This window comes from Pangasianodon hypophthalmus, chromosome 30, assembly GCF_027358585.1.
Source record: "Pangasianodon hypophthalmus isolate fPanHyp1 chromosome 30, fPanHyp1.pri, whole genome shotgun sequence".
Lineage (NCBI taxonomy): Eukaryota > Metazoa > Chordata > Actinopteri > Siluriformes > Pangasiidae > Pangasianodon > Pangasianodon hypophthalmus.
This window is the reverse complement of record NC_069739.1, coordinates 4,436,097-4,450,944: the sequence shown is the minus strand read 5'-3', so window position 1 is coordinate 4,450,944 and position 14,848 is coordinate 4,436,097. Positions and strand designations below refer to the sequence as shown.

The 14,848-nt window shown below is 39.5% G+C and overlaps 1 protein-coding gene across 2 annotated transcripts in view; it reads right to left on the bottom strand.

The window, feature by feature from the left end:
- Positions 1 to 613: 613 nt before the first annotated feature.
- LOC113529295 (exostosin-1) overlaps positions 614 to 14,848 on the bottom strand; it is a 158,032-nt gene continuing 143,797 nt past the window's right edge. For both annotated transcript variants that reach the window (XM_053231888.1, XM_026918398.3), the window contains exons 7-12: positions 13,850 to 13,968; positions 13,168 to 13,263; positions 9,437 to 9,526; positions 3,377 to 3,537; positions 2,599 to 2,770; positions 614 to 1,208 (exon numbers count right to left, since the gene is read on the bottom strand). In XM_053231888.1, the coding sequence (XP_053087863.1) occupies positions 1,023 to 1,208; positions 2,599 to 2,770; positions 3,377 to 3,537; positions 9,437 to 9,526; positions 13,168 to 13,263; positions 13,850 to 13,968 (824 nt within the window). In that variant the 3' untranslated portion in view covers positions 614 to 1,022. The remainder of the gene's footprint in view (positions 1,209 to 2,598; positions 2,771 to 3,376; positions 3,538 to 9,436; positions 9,527 to 13,167; positions 13,264 to 13,849; positions 13,969 to 14,848) is intronic.

The following is a 14,848-nucleotide window of genomic DNA, read 5'->3' as shown; positions in this document are numbered from 1 at the left end:
CACACACACACACACACACACAGTGATCGTGAGGACTTTTAGTCATTTTTGGTCCTCACAAAGGGTTAGAACACACACATGGTGATTGTAGGGACTTGACACTATCTTAACATTGGGAGGACCTTTTGTAATGTTTGGTCCTCACAAAGGACTTAGTATACACACACACACACACACACAAGGTGATTGTGAGGGCTTTTGACAAAATCCTATCATTGTGAGCACCTGTAGTCATTTTTGGTCCTCACAAAGGAGTTATTACACACATAAACACACACATGGTGATTGTGAGAATTCTTGACACTGTCCTAACATTGTGAGGACCTTTTGTCATTTTGGGCTAAACACACACACACACACACACACACACACACACAAATCTTCAATTCCTCTAAGTAATATTTGAAAGTCACAGTAAGAATAACTGCAAATAGAAAACATTTCACCAACCTGTCCTCACTGTAAATCACCGTATATTACAAAGCACTAAAAATAAATCCTTTCACTTTAACCTGCCAGGAAAAAATAAGACATCAAAAACAGACTGTTTATAACCTCAGAGACAAGAGCTGAGACAAATTTAATCAGCAGTCCCTTCTGTGGCATTCAGAGATTTTATTCGAGTTTAGGCTTCTTTTAAAAAAAGGCAAAATCGTACAAAAAATAAGGGAACTGAATGTACATATTGCAGGCATTGGTGTGAGTTTGGGCGTCCTCCCCATGGCCTCGACTTCAGGCCGTCTTTCCTTCCTCCGAGTATGTCCTAGGAGTAACAGCGGTCTCTGCAAATGATGATGAAGATGAGGATGAAAAGTCAGCAGTGCTGGATTCGCAGATACCCAACCAGAGCCGCTAAACAAGATAAAACCCGGAGTTGCATATATTTTAAATGAAATTACTTTGCAGACATTATATTTGTGAGGCCAGGTCCAGGCCAATCAGCACATCACTCATAAAAAAAGTGTCCATAGATTCAAGACATTTGGGTTGATACGAGGGCTCCGAGGCCGTGTCATGCGTCTCTACAGTCTCTCGATGTCTCTGTATTTCTTGCGTAAGATGGAGACCTGGTCTTTAAACAGAACCGGATCCAGACGGAGCTGAGAGTGAATGAGCGGCATGAAGCCGAACCACGCGGCGAAGGAGTTCATGCAGGACTGGCGCTGAGCGAAGTGGTCCGGGTCGGCCCAACGTGATGACTTCGAACCCTGACAGAGAGAGAGAGAGAGAGAGAGAGACAGAGAGAGAGAGAGAGAGAGATTAAGCCGCAATTCTACATGAGATCATTAACCTTAATATATCTTATTCCCTTAGATTGTATTGATTGTACAATTAATATGTAAAGAATAGAACATTCAGTGCTGTTTTAGGAAAATAATCAACGATGGGGTGGGGTGATGATGCGGACTTATCACCCTTATAAAAAGCACATCCCAAAGTGTTTTATTCCTCTTTTTGGATCTGACAGTTCCTCAACCTCAGCTACATCACTCTAGTTCATAATTGGTCTCACCTAGAGATGTGTGCAGGACTATGTTTTAAAATCATGCCTACACATTTATTATTTTTGTTTGTACCTGCCTCAGACATTTTCTAATATATTTTGTTGTTCCTGAAATATAAATGATGTAGTAGCTTCATTTAAGCCACAGTGACCCTGACTAGGCAGTTACTAATGACGGCTGCGTATTCATGCTAAAGAACTGGCTCTTTGTTTGTTTAGTGAGTTTCATACTCAGACCCGCAACACATGAAAGTAAAAACCACTCGCTTGCATGACTTTTTGGTTGAGTCCATATTCATATCTGTTGTTCACCTGGCGAGAGGGATGAGTGTAGCACCGTGGAGCGAATAAGAAAATGTAATAAATGCTGAGAGATGTGTGTAAGATGGAGGCTAATTCCAGTTCCTCAAATGTTCCTCAGCTGTACTTCAGATGTGGACCTTCAGCATCATGACTATCTTCTCCTCAAAACCATGTGCTTAGGTAAGACAGACTGAGTGAAGAGTGATGTAACGTCAGATGGACGGTAGAGAGCATGGTGAGTGACTGCATCACTGTCTGAAATTAACAGTTCAAGACTCGACAGTTTGGTGAAGAAAAAAGCTGAGAACATCACTGGGGTGTTTTTCACCTCCATAGAGGACATTTAGTGGAAATGCTGCGTCTGCACAGGCACCGGCTTTACGGATGACCCCTTCTACCTCCATCCTACCCCCCTCCTAACCCCTCCTACCCCCCTCCTAACCCCTCCTACCCCCGTCCCATGGACACTTCATCCACCTGCCATCTGGTGGAATGTTTTGGAGCGTCCGAGCCCTAACTGTCCAACTTGAACACTAGACTTGGATGCATTCACTATAGAGGCATTTGTCAAAAAGGTTATACTGCTGAATCAGTGAGCAGCCTCACACACACACACACACACACACACATACACATACTCCAACATTCTGGCCCGGAGCGATTCATATATCAGTCCTGGCTTCTGCCGTCCTTACTGCTGCACGTGAATCGCCTGCATCACACACATTTATCTAAACACACACACACACACACACACACACACACAATGTTATTGCCTGCAACACACAGACCTGTTGCATCATCGTCTCCTTGTACTGTTTCTTCTGTGTGACTTTGATTGGCGGCAGCTTGGTTACCGTGGAGACGAGGAAGTTCATGAGAATATCCTCACAGTTGGCGAGCTGGTCCACCATGGAGAGGAGTCGACTGGGCAGGTAGTGAGTGTACAGGAAGTGATAGTACCTGAGAGAGAGAGAGAAACAGAGAGAGAGAGAGAGAGAGAGAGAGAGAGAGAGAGAGAGAGAGAGAAGGAAAGAAAGGAAAGGAAAGGAAGAAAAACAGTGTGAGAGAGAAAGAACAAACATGACGGGGAAGAAAAAAGAAAGCAAGAATGATGGGAAAAAAGAAAGAAAGTAAGAAAGAAAGCAAAAAATAATGATGGGAAAAGAAATAAATAAAGGGAGATTAGAAAGGAAGAAAGAAAGAAAGACAACAGGCTGTAATTCTAAAGAATAGATATTGTCATTTCTTTTTCTCACTCCTTATGTAAAGTGCTGCGTCTGTTAAACTGTTTTTCTTCTGTCTGCGTTTGTGTGTGTGTGTGTGTGTGTGTGTGAGGAATGATCAGAGAGGCCTTCACTTTAAAACAAACTGTGATCGCTGTCTCACCTGCGCTATAGATCTCTGAAATCTCCCACTGAACCTGTCAGTGCAAACATTTATATCACACTGTCTCTGAGAGCTCTCTACCACACACACACACACACACACACACACACACAGACACCTTAGCATTGATTGAACACCAGAGTTATCCCACACACGACCCTAGAGGTCCTGTTTTTGTACCTGTGGTAGAAGGCGGCGCCCGTCAGCACCATCGAGTACTCATTGGTCCACTTGGACGTGTAGCCCCACCTCCCCTTGGTGGCGTCCCAGTAATGGCTGCGTGCCGGATATCCGACTATCCGTTCAGGAAAACTGTGCCACACAGTGAAGGCAAAATCCACCTGAGTACAGAGGGAAAAACATGTATTAATGATTTCTCAGCACGGCTGCTTTTACGCAGAGTTAGCAAAAAACAACATGAGTTCCTTATTCTCTTCATGTCACTCCTATAAACAAAACGTCTGCAGGCCGAGGGGCTGGAAATGAATTCCTGGCTGTGCCTAATGCTAGAACTTTCGATTAGAAAGTAAACGAAAAAGTCCCGAACATCAATCACACACTGAATAAAGTCTGGGAATAAAGTCTTTGACTTTTGCAACGCCGCAGAGAAAAGTCTCTTTTGCGCCGTCATTAATGATACTCACACAAAAAAAAAGAGAAAATGTGTTAAAAATGTCGCTCTTAATGTTACATTACATTCACAGCCTGATTTAGTACATCAACACAAAGAAGCTCAGAGCTTCAGACATCATCGTAATATCCCGAGTGAACAGTGTGAGTGGTGAGGTCGTGTAGAGCAGTAAGCCGTGTCATGTTTAATTATGGGCCTGTTGAATAGAGGGGGAAACTGGAGAAAGAAAAGAAAGAAAAGAAAGAAAAGAAAGCGGCTCTCGGATGGCACAACAGAAAGGCGTTCATCCTATCATCGGATGATCACGAGTTTGAATCCTGACTACACCACAGCCATCTGTGTCTGAGAGCCAAGAGAGCAAAACAGGCTGTTCTCTCTGGGTGGGAGGGGCATAATCTCTCTCCCCTGTCAATCACAGTGACACTAGCCAATCGAGCTCATGTATGTGTAAGAGGGCAGATTTCCTGCGCTGTGACGCAGCATGGGCAGCAGTTTGGACAAATCCAGAAGGAAGAAAGAGGGGAGAAAAAAAGAAATTGGGAAATGAAGGAATAATAAAAAATAACAAGAAAGAATGAAGGTAAAGAAAAAAGAAAGAAAGAAAAATAAAAACCGAATAACTAAAAACTAACTGATAAAAGATAAAAAATGGGCCAGTGGGCCATTTATTTAGCTTACTTATGGGACTGTTGGAGAGAGGAAAAAAAGGAAAAGGAGGAAAGAAAGATGGTGAAAGAAAGAAAGAAAGACATATGGAAAAGGAAAAAAGAGCACAATATTCTATGTAAACAGTGGTGTGAATGGAGAGGTCGTGTGGAGCAGCGGGCCACATATTTTGCATAGAACTTGTTTATTTATGGTCCAGATAGAGGGATGGGAGAAGAACGGCGCATCAGAAGAAGCATAACAATTTTGCTGTTGGTTTAATGATCCTCACTGCTGATATAAATTTAAATTTTAATAAGCTAATGACTCGAAACTGTAATTATCGATTCAGATGAGTCACGGTTCAGTGCAGCACCTACAAATTATAGACCTTTTCAAATATTACACACTGGGACAGATTTCAGATGAACTGTTTATCTACAGAGAGCTTACGATCGCAAATTCTGGATTCTGATTGGTCAGAAGGTGTTGATTCATTTTCTATAACAGCAACTGCAAATCACAAGTATATATTAAGGCGCTCGTTTGAATGGTATCGTTTCTATAGTAACAAGTTATTATAGAAACGATAACGTATTCGATAGTAACTTGTTATTATAGAAACGATAACGTATTCAATAGTAACTTGTTATTATAGAAACGATAACGTATTCAATAGTAACTTGTTATTATAGAAACGATAACGTATTCAATAGTAACTTGTTACTATAGAAACGATAACGTATTCAATAGTAACTTGTTATTATAGAAACGATAACGTATTCAATAGTAACTTGTTATTATAGAAACGATAACGTATTCAATAGTAACTTGTTACTATAGAAACGATAACGTATTCAATAGTAACTTGTTATTATAGAAACGATAACGTATTCAATAGTAATTTGTTACTATAGAAACGATAACGTATTCGATAGTAACTTGTTATTATAGAAACGATAACGTATTCGATAGTAACTTGTTATTATAGAAACGATAACGTATTCAATAGTAACTTGTTATTATAGAAACGATAACGTATTCATTAGTAACTTGTTACTATAAAAACGATAACGTATTCAGTAGTAACAAATTACACCTCTAATGCTTTGCAGTTTCTCACTAACATGAAAACGTGTTCTTTTTGTCTTATTAACTTTTAGAGAAAGAAAAAAAGAGAGTATCGTGAGTGATCAACTGGTTTGTAGCTGCTCTAGCATAAGTGAGAACAGGAACTAGCTTGTATTATGGATGTTTTTGTGTATATTTAGGTGCTTAGTGAAGAGGTTGGGCAGAAATTCAGCTATTCGTATTCATGACAGTGTATTCATATTTGAATCACTTCTAATAAAGGACAGTGTTTTTTTGGATCTCATGAAAATGGACAATATTTCCACCCTACTAAAATATATTCTAACTATTCTTTAGTTGATCCAAAGAAAAAAGGAAGTCTGATTTCCAGCGGATGTAATGGTGTAGCTCTTCACCTGGTACATGTATCAGTGAATTAATGCGACGGTTTTACATTATGCGTACTTTGTCCTTTTCTAACAGTATATTTGCATTGTCAACATGCGAATAGTAAACACTAAACTGCTTAATGACTTTTCCAACCAAACTTGCGATGCGTGATAAATAACCCCCGTCCACATCCCCGTGCCTCTGGCCAAGAAAACAGGCCAAAAACAGGCCCCATTTGTTTTGAACTGACAATAGCAGTGCAGAAGTTAACGACAAACAGAGAATTACTTCATTTATTTATCTTCGCAACTGCCAACAGAACTTTCCCAGACCTAGAGCTGTTACTTTCTTCTGTTTTGCTCCACAATCACTTCCATTTGCCATGGCCTGGCTCCCATAATTCCCTTTGGCTGCTTGGAACGTGGTGTCTGGCAGGTTTGCCTTGGGTTTATCATCATGTAGCGGCCTCATCATCATCATCATCATCATCATGATGATCATGATCATCATCATCATCATCATCGTTTTCCTTTGGCAGCCAGAAGAACAATGCAAAACAACTCCAGGCTTTTCGCTTGATGTGTTTTGGCTTACAATCTCTCTCTCGATTCTGATTGGTCAAAAGGTGTTGATTAATTCCCTAAAAGTTTCAAATCACAGGTTTCTATTAATGCGCTTGTTCTAATATGCTATTGCGTTAGTAACGTCTTACACAGAGATTTGTATGGCGGACGCTCCACCTTAAAAAAAAAAAAATGTGTGTAATTATGGATATGGTAAAATTTTCACTATTTAGGGAAGGAGTCTCCAGTGTCAGTAAGAGTCAGAGGTAAAGCTTGAAAACTTTTCTGCCACAGGAGAGTCTTCAGGACAGAGGAGGTTACGCTTTGCAGTTTCAAAGCTGGGTTTTTTTTTTTATTTTATCAACTTTAAGAATGAGAAAAGTAGGAGAGACAGGTGAGGGGATGACTGTTTATAGCTGCTATAACATTCCACACCATTAACTGTGGCTATAAATGGATAAAAAGTACAATATCTCATAAACAACAAAACAACCTATTAGGGTGGTAGGCTCTTGGAGAAAAGGTTTACTCTAGAACCCTAAATAGTTCTCTGTGATGTGGAACCCTTAACATTTTTATGTAGAACCCTACAATCGAGGTTTTCACATTCATATAAGGTTCCAGTTAGAACCTTATATAGTATGTATGTAGCACACTGATACAGGTTCAATGCAGAAACCTAAAACTCGGTGCTTCTCTATCAGAAAGGGTTCCAAAAGGGAGCTAAGAATCCTTAACCATCCAAAGAACCCTTGAAGAACCTTTAAAGAGTTCAAAGTGTGTAAGGCATAGGGAACACTGTGGAGCGCAATACACTCAAGTATAATAATACTGGCTTACTAGCGGATTTTGTTTCAAAATCAGCAACTAGGAATCATGACATACTTCATAAATATTGTCACTAACACTCCAGAAACATTGTTTAAAGAAGCTCACTCTTCAGGAATGTCTGAGGCTTTTGGTTTATAAGATTCAGGGGTGCGTTCAAGTCCTTACGTATTCTAGAGAGAGTACATTTACAAAAGTTTGATGGAATCTAATGTAGACCGGTCACATCCCGATAACAATCTCCTTCCTCATTTCTTTCTCACCCTTCCATTATTCGCTCGTACTTCATTTCTTATTTTCTCTTCCTGTTGCTCCATCCCTCCTTCTCTCCCTCCCTGTCTATCCATCTTACCATCTCCTTCTCAGACACGCATTATTGTCTTATTAAATTATAGAGCCAAGAGCAATTAAAAGCAAATCCAGCAGCCCGCTGATCCTGCGCCGTGTAAATATCATGCCTGCGCTAATTGAATCTGAGGAGAGCGAATTGACATTAACAAAGTGCGTGCACAAACACAAAACACGGCAACGAGGGAGGGGGGCAGCGCGCTCTGCATAACAAAGACGTCTACGGGAAAGAAAGTAAGCTGATTAGCAGAAAATGAAAAAGGAGAAAAAAGAGGGATTAGTGGGTTTTTTTCGTTAGGTTGGGCTTTCTTTTATTTATTCATCTTACTTTAGTTTGCACAGTTTACAGAAAAAAACATATTTTAAAAATAATATGCAAATTCATAACAATTCAATACAATTAACTCAAGTCATCTTAAAATATACAGAATTTATGGTTATGGTTAGAGGCGGGATTAACACCTCTCATTTTCGTAAAGTCACTCATGTATTTACACAATAATTCATGGGAAAAAACTTTTGGACGAATAGGTCTATGGTAAATATTGGACAAAAGTCTAATAAAGTCTAATAAAAAGTTATATATATATATATATATATATTAGATATTTCTGAGTGACAAAATGGTTTCATTTCCTGATTAAAATATTAAAATGGAAATGTTCAGATGTAATTTTTCATGCAGTAAGTCAGAAATAAAATCCTTGGGGGAGTGCATTTATAAAATAAAATAATCAACTATGGGATTATGTGATGTGACATTAAACGGAGTTACTGTCACCACCTCTACGTTTATTATTTTCCAATAACAGCAGATTATGAATCGTTTTATTCCTCATATACAACAGCGTTTTACCAATTCAATTTCTGTATTTATTAATAAATGACACATAATACTTTTTATCCGTTTATTGTTACGATGGAAACAATATTGAACTCCATTTCCCAGAGTGCACCACGGCTTACATACAGTACAAGGCCACTACAGACTACGAATCCCAGCACACACGCATTGTCATGTTCACACTCACCTGAGTACTGATTGGGTTTCAATCACCCACAGCCCTATAAATACAGACTCTGAACTTTTTAGAGTTGCGAAGTGTAGCTTAGTGTTGTGTATTCACCTGACGTACTAAGACTTTTACATTTTTTTTTTTACAACTTTTTTTTACATTTAATGTTGTGCAACATCCATGAAGCAAATTAATTCCTTTTATCACTTATGGCAGGTATAAACAGTTGTTCCCTCACATGCATGTCTTTTTTCTATCTTGTTAACTTAATAAAAAAAAAGTACATAAAAGCGTAAACTCCTCTGTCCTGAAGACCTTTCCGTGTCGGAAAAATTATTGACTGTTAAAAAGCTCTGACACTGGAGACTCCTTCCATAAATTAAATGTCTCCTCACAGAAAACTTCACCACATCATCCATTATACAAGTACCTGTAGAATTTGTTACTACAGAGACTACACTACTTAAAGGAACCCAGTTTAGCAGGAAAACCACACACCTGGCAACACAGTCACTTTAATTATTATAGTCTTTTCCCCTTAATCATGCTACATCAGCATTACGATTCCACATAACAGTAGTTTTGCTGACTTTTGAAATAATGTTTATTCTGTCTGTAATAATGTGTATTATGTCTGTAATAATGTGTATTATGTCTGTAATAATGTGTATTATGTCCATTATAGCTTGTAGTATATACTTTAATCAGCATTTACACCTCTTCTTAAGGTGTTATAACAGAGCTTTACCTCATTCGTGGACAGAACCGAGTCCTCATCCAGGCTGAGCACGGCATCAGTCCTGATGACATCATGAGGGAAAAAACGTCCGCTCATCGTCTGAGGAAACAAAGACCGGAAAAGATGTGAGTGACAACGCATTGGAATTTCAACAGCTATCTAAAAAATCCTCCAGTTATCACTCTTTCACTCTTCCTGTAGCGCTAAAAACAAATCCATCTCCACCTTGTTTAGTCATTGTCTTCATTATCGAGGCATCTGTTTCCAGCCTTTGTCTCAGTCATGTGAAAAATCACACTGTGGAACGTGGCAAATTGTGAACAATTTCAGAGTGTGAAGCGCGTTTGAGCCTTTACGGAGAGCTTGGGTTTCCGTCTGTGTAGAAGTCTCGCATGTTCTCCGGGTATACAGTAAGTTCTCCGGGTTCTCCGGTTTCATTCGACATCCCAAAATCAATCGTGGAACAGTCTCCGAATCCACCATGACCCTGATCAGGATAAAGCGCTTACTGAAGATGAATTCTTTAACATTTTGCTTAATGCACCTTTAATGTGCTATTTAAGTGTTTTAAACCTGCAGTATTGCTGTTTTGTTAATGTGCAGGAATCCAGGAGCTGGAGGAGAAAGTGAGCCATTGATCCAGCAGGCTGATATGATGGGCCTATGTTCATTTCAGTCAATAAGGGCTTCGGGCAAACACTTCCCTAATTACAGTATTGATGCTTAATTAGAGAGGCCGAGTCATTTAAACAGCTTCATTTAAAAGGAAAGCAGATTTGTTTAAAGTTAATAAATCTACTGTATGTGGACCTGAAGGGAGTTTTTATTAGATTAGCAAACTCCGACAGATTGGAAAAAGACCAGGCGATGTTTTTCCAATCATTAACTGTCCTATTTCCTGTTATTATGCTTCAGATTCCTGTTCTTGGCCTAGTGGAACCCCATGTGATCTTCTGTTGTTGTAGCCCATCCACCTCAAGGTTTGACATTTTGTGCATTCTGAGATGCTTTTCTGCTCGCCACGAATGTAAAGAGTGGTTATTTGAGGTAGTGTAGCCTTCCTGGCCATTCTCAGGACTGCAGTTCACTGGATGTTTTTTGTTTTTCACACCATTTTTTCTAGAGATTGTGGAACATTCATGAAACAAATTAGTTCCACTCACGTTACAGCCAAAGAGAAGGAAAATGACTTTTCCTAATTTAAACTGTGGAAGAATCAGTACATGATAACCCTAGACAAATTCCTATTTCTGCCCAGATGCCTAAATGAAACCTAAATGAAAGGTCAGAATCATAATGAGCCTGTCAAAGTCCAAACGCAAGAAATAAAACATTTGAGGACCCTGGGGAATATCAGCTAATCAGTGTTTGACCTTTTGGATGTGCTACTTTTTAAATACATGTACCTTAATTAAGACATGACTTAATTTATCACTGACATTGATGACAGGCATTCTGCCCTTTGCCCTCTTTCTTTAGAAAGCCTAGGATACTGACATGTATGTAAATTAAAACCTTTTTTGCCTTACTACTATAGTCTAGCAGAGCTTTTCCCACTTCTGAAAAAAGATACTTTGGCTGTGGTGCGATGTCCTAGAGCCAAAAAAAAAAAAAAGACAAAAAATGTGTTTAAACCCATCTCTAGATATTACTAATAAAGGGTAGATAGCGAATGATCTATAACAACAAAACACAGGCCATGACAGGTTTATAGACACTGATGAAAATCTTACAGAAAAAACAATTTTTAAAAGTAACGAAGACACAAAGTCGATCTGTCAAGATTTCAAATATGAACAGTCCATCAAAACCTCGCTATTTCTGAACGTTTCAGTGTCCAACCATCTTCACAACTGTTTTTTCCCCCTTAGCGTCTATCCCTCATTATTCTGTAAATCAGTACTGTTTTGCCTCTCATTTTCCTTATATGGTCATTGGTTCCTGGGGACATTTGGTTCCCATAAAGACCAGAGAGGGGACAAGATTATAGGGTGTTGTGTCCACCCTGTCAAACCTCTTTTGACCCTTCCATTAATACTCCATCAGCCCCATTTTGTCCCTCATGTTCCTTATATGGTCATTGTTTCCTGTTCCTGCTTTTTATATGGTCATTGTTTCCTGGAGTGAACAGTCAAGAATGGGAATTGAATTGAAGGGTCTCATATCTGCCCAATTTTGTCCCTCATGTTCCTTATATAGTCATTGTTTGCTTTTTCTATGGTGATCATTTCCTGTGGGACATTTAATTCCTACAAAGTGGTGAAAATCCAAAGTGGGGACGGGATTGTAGGGTCCCCTGATTCTGTCTCTCTTGTCCTATCATGCTTTGTACACTTTCTGTCCTGATTTGCTCTAATATTGTCCTTACATTGCGTTCTCACAAAATAGTGAATCAGCAGTACTGAAAGAAGTCAAGTGTGGGGACGAGATCACAGGGATCATATCTGCTTTGATTTTGTCTCTGATGACCCATTCACCAAGACTCTACACCACATGTCCAGTTTCGCCGCTCACTTTCCTTTGTTTCCTGAGAAAATTTAGTTCCCCCAAAGTAGTGAAGAGTTCAAAGTGGGGACAGGATCGTAGTGCATAATATCTGCTTTGATTTTGTCTCTGATGACCCATTGCCCAATACTCTGTACACCATGTGTCCCATCTTGCCCATCACTTTCCTTATATGGTCACTGTTTCCTACAAACATTTGGTTCCCACAAGGTGAAAAGTCCAAAATGAGGACAGGACTGCAGGGTGCCATGTCCTCTCGGATTTTGTCCCTGTTGACCCACCACTGTTTGTACACCGTCTTTAACTGTCCGTTCTTCTTTTTCCTTATATAGTCATCGTTTCCTGGGAACATTTGGTTCACATAAAACAGTGAAAAGTCCAAAGTGGCAACCTGACTGTGGGACGTCATTTACCCCAATACACCGTACACCATCCTTCTCATTTTGCACCTCACTTTCCTTATATGGTTATGAATATTGTTTCCTGTAACTGTTACCATGGTTGCTAATTAAGCTCACCTGCTGCTTGTTTGTCTATTTATATGTTGTTGTTTGTCCTGCATGGTTGCCAGGTATTTTTTATTTATTCGCTGAAATTCCCCAGTGGTTCCCACTCGCATTTTCCCACTCCCTAGTTTTCACTAGATTTGTCTTTTTTATTCTGGTTTATTTAGCTTAGATTCCTGGTTTAGCCATAATAGACATTAAAACATTGAAACATTTCGTGTCTGCACCACTATCAGAAGATGTGATGTAAGCAAAAGGAAAGAGCAGGAAGATAATAGAACCCCAGAACATCACAAAACCTCCCCATACACACACACACACACACACACACACACACACACAAATGACACGGCACATCCCCTGAGAGGATGTAATATAAAGTTGCAGGTAAAGGTCAGTTTATTAAAAATCTACGAACACAATGACATACAGTGAAAGGCTGAAGAACAGAGAACCCGGTGTTCCTCCGAGGCCGACCAGAGCAGCAGATCAATAAATCTAGCAGCCCTGTTTCAATCCAACACAAGCTAGGGATTGGATTACTGTCCTCAACTTGCCTTCTGCCAGACTATTGGATTCTTATTGGAGAGAAAGCATCTCTCCTGTGCATGTACGCTTAAGTACGTTTTGGCGAGCTCAGACACGGACATACTCACTCTTCCGCTTAATTCAATTAGCCTCTCTATCACAAACACACAGTGTGAAAACTGTCGTCTTGTTTTCGTGTACCTTTCTCTCTTCCTCAATGACGGTCAGAGGGACGCTGATGGACGGCCATTTGCTTCTGGGAGGTGAAGGTTTGTCACAGTTCCACAACACGATGATCTGTAATGGAGCAGCCAAATCAACCAAAACAAGGTAATTATAAACATTAGTATATTTGTATATACAATAAAATTCTAAGGATCACCCTGAAGTTCATTATTTTCCTATAACAGAACAACCAGAGTGGTTTATTCCTCTTATACCACACCAATTTGCCAGAGATTACAACTGTTTATTTATTAAAGAACAAACTTTCCTACTTTTTATCCATTTGTAGTTACATTTAATGTTGTTGAAGTTAGCTCCTGTTCTCACTTATGTTATAAACAGTCATTTCCTCACCAACCTTGTTTTTTCTCTCTTTTGAAGATAAGACAAAAAACACAGCTTGTCTTTGCGCGAAGACAAAACCAAAGACTGTTAGAAAGCGCTGACACTGGAGACTCCTTCCGTAATTGTTACAAAAACATCTCCTTACAGAAAACTTCACACATCAACAGGTTTATGTGGATTGTCTGACATACAGGTCCCACCGTCTGACCAATCAGAATCCAGAATTCAACAGTGCTACGTAATAAACACTAAAGTATAGACAAATTTACAGGATCTCACACACACACACACACACACACACACACACACTTACCTGAGCACAGAATTTGGACTTGGCAACAGCGATGATGAGTTTGAGGATGGGCTGCTGAGGAGACTGAAGAGGAGCTACTGCCTGAATAACAGCTGTGAACTCCTGCTGTGGAGTCTTACCTGAACACACACACACACACACACACACACACACACATACACACACACAGAATGTAATTGCCTGCAATTAAGCCTACTGGCAAATTGAATTAATGGGTATATACAAAAACCAGTCGGAGTGTGTGTGTCTGTGTGTTTGTGTGTTTGTGTGTGTGTGTGAATTGTCAATATAGTACATGAACAAAACATTAAACATACAGTAAAATAATAGACAATATTAAATATTAAACAGAATATTAAACACGTTTGAATGGAATTGCAGACCACACACACAAACACACACACACACACACACACACAGACACAGGGTACCCAGGAATTTGGCCTCAAATTGAAATATTAAAAAGTAGTGCAACAACGCTGAGAGCTCACACTGGGCACACACACACACACACACACACAGAGTACACTCATATAGTGGCACATATAATTCCAGACACATACATACACACAGTCACGCTGAGACACACATTCATACAACACACACAAATGCTCACTCATACACTAGTACACACAAACACACACACACATTGTTATAAATATAGACCCCAACCTCAATACACAATTTTATTATTTTTTTTTTACTTTGTCCCCACAATTCCATGATTGTTGTGTATTCATATCGTCATGGGGACACACAAGTCCCATTAAAGCTACACACTCCAGCTGTGTACCACTTCCCCCCGTCTCCGGCTCCCATGTGAGCAATTTTATCAAAATCATACTGACAGAAAAAACTAGTGTACAGCTAAATTTTTGTTCCCAGCAGCACAAACAATATAAATGTACTCTCAGTAGTATTATTTTAAATGAGTTATACAGCTACGTGACATTCAGTTTCCCAGGAAACACTCAAGATAAAGTGTTTCAGTTATTAAGA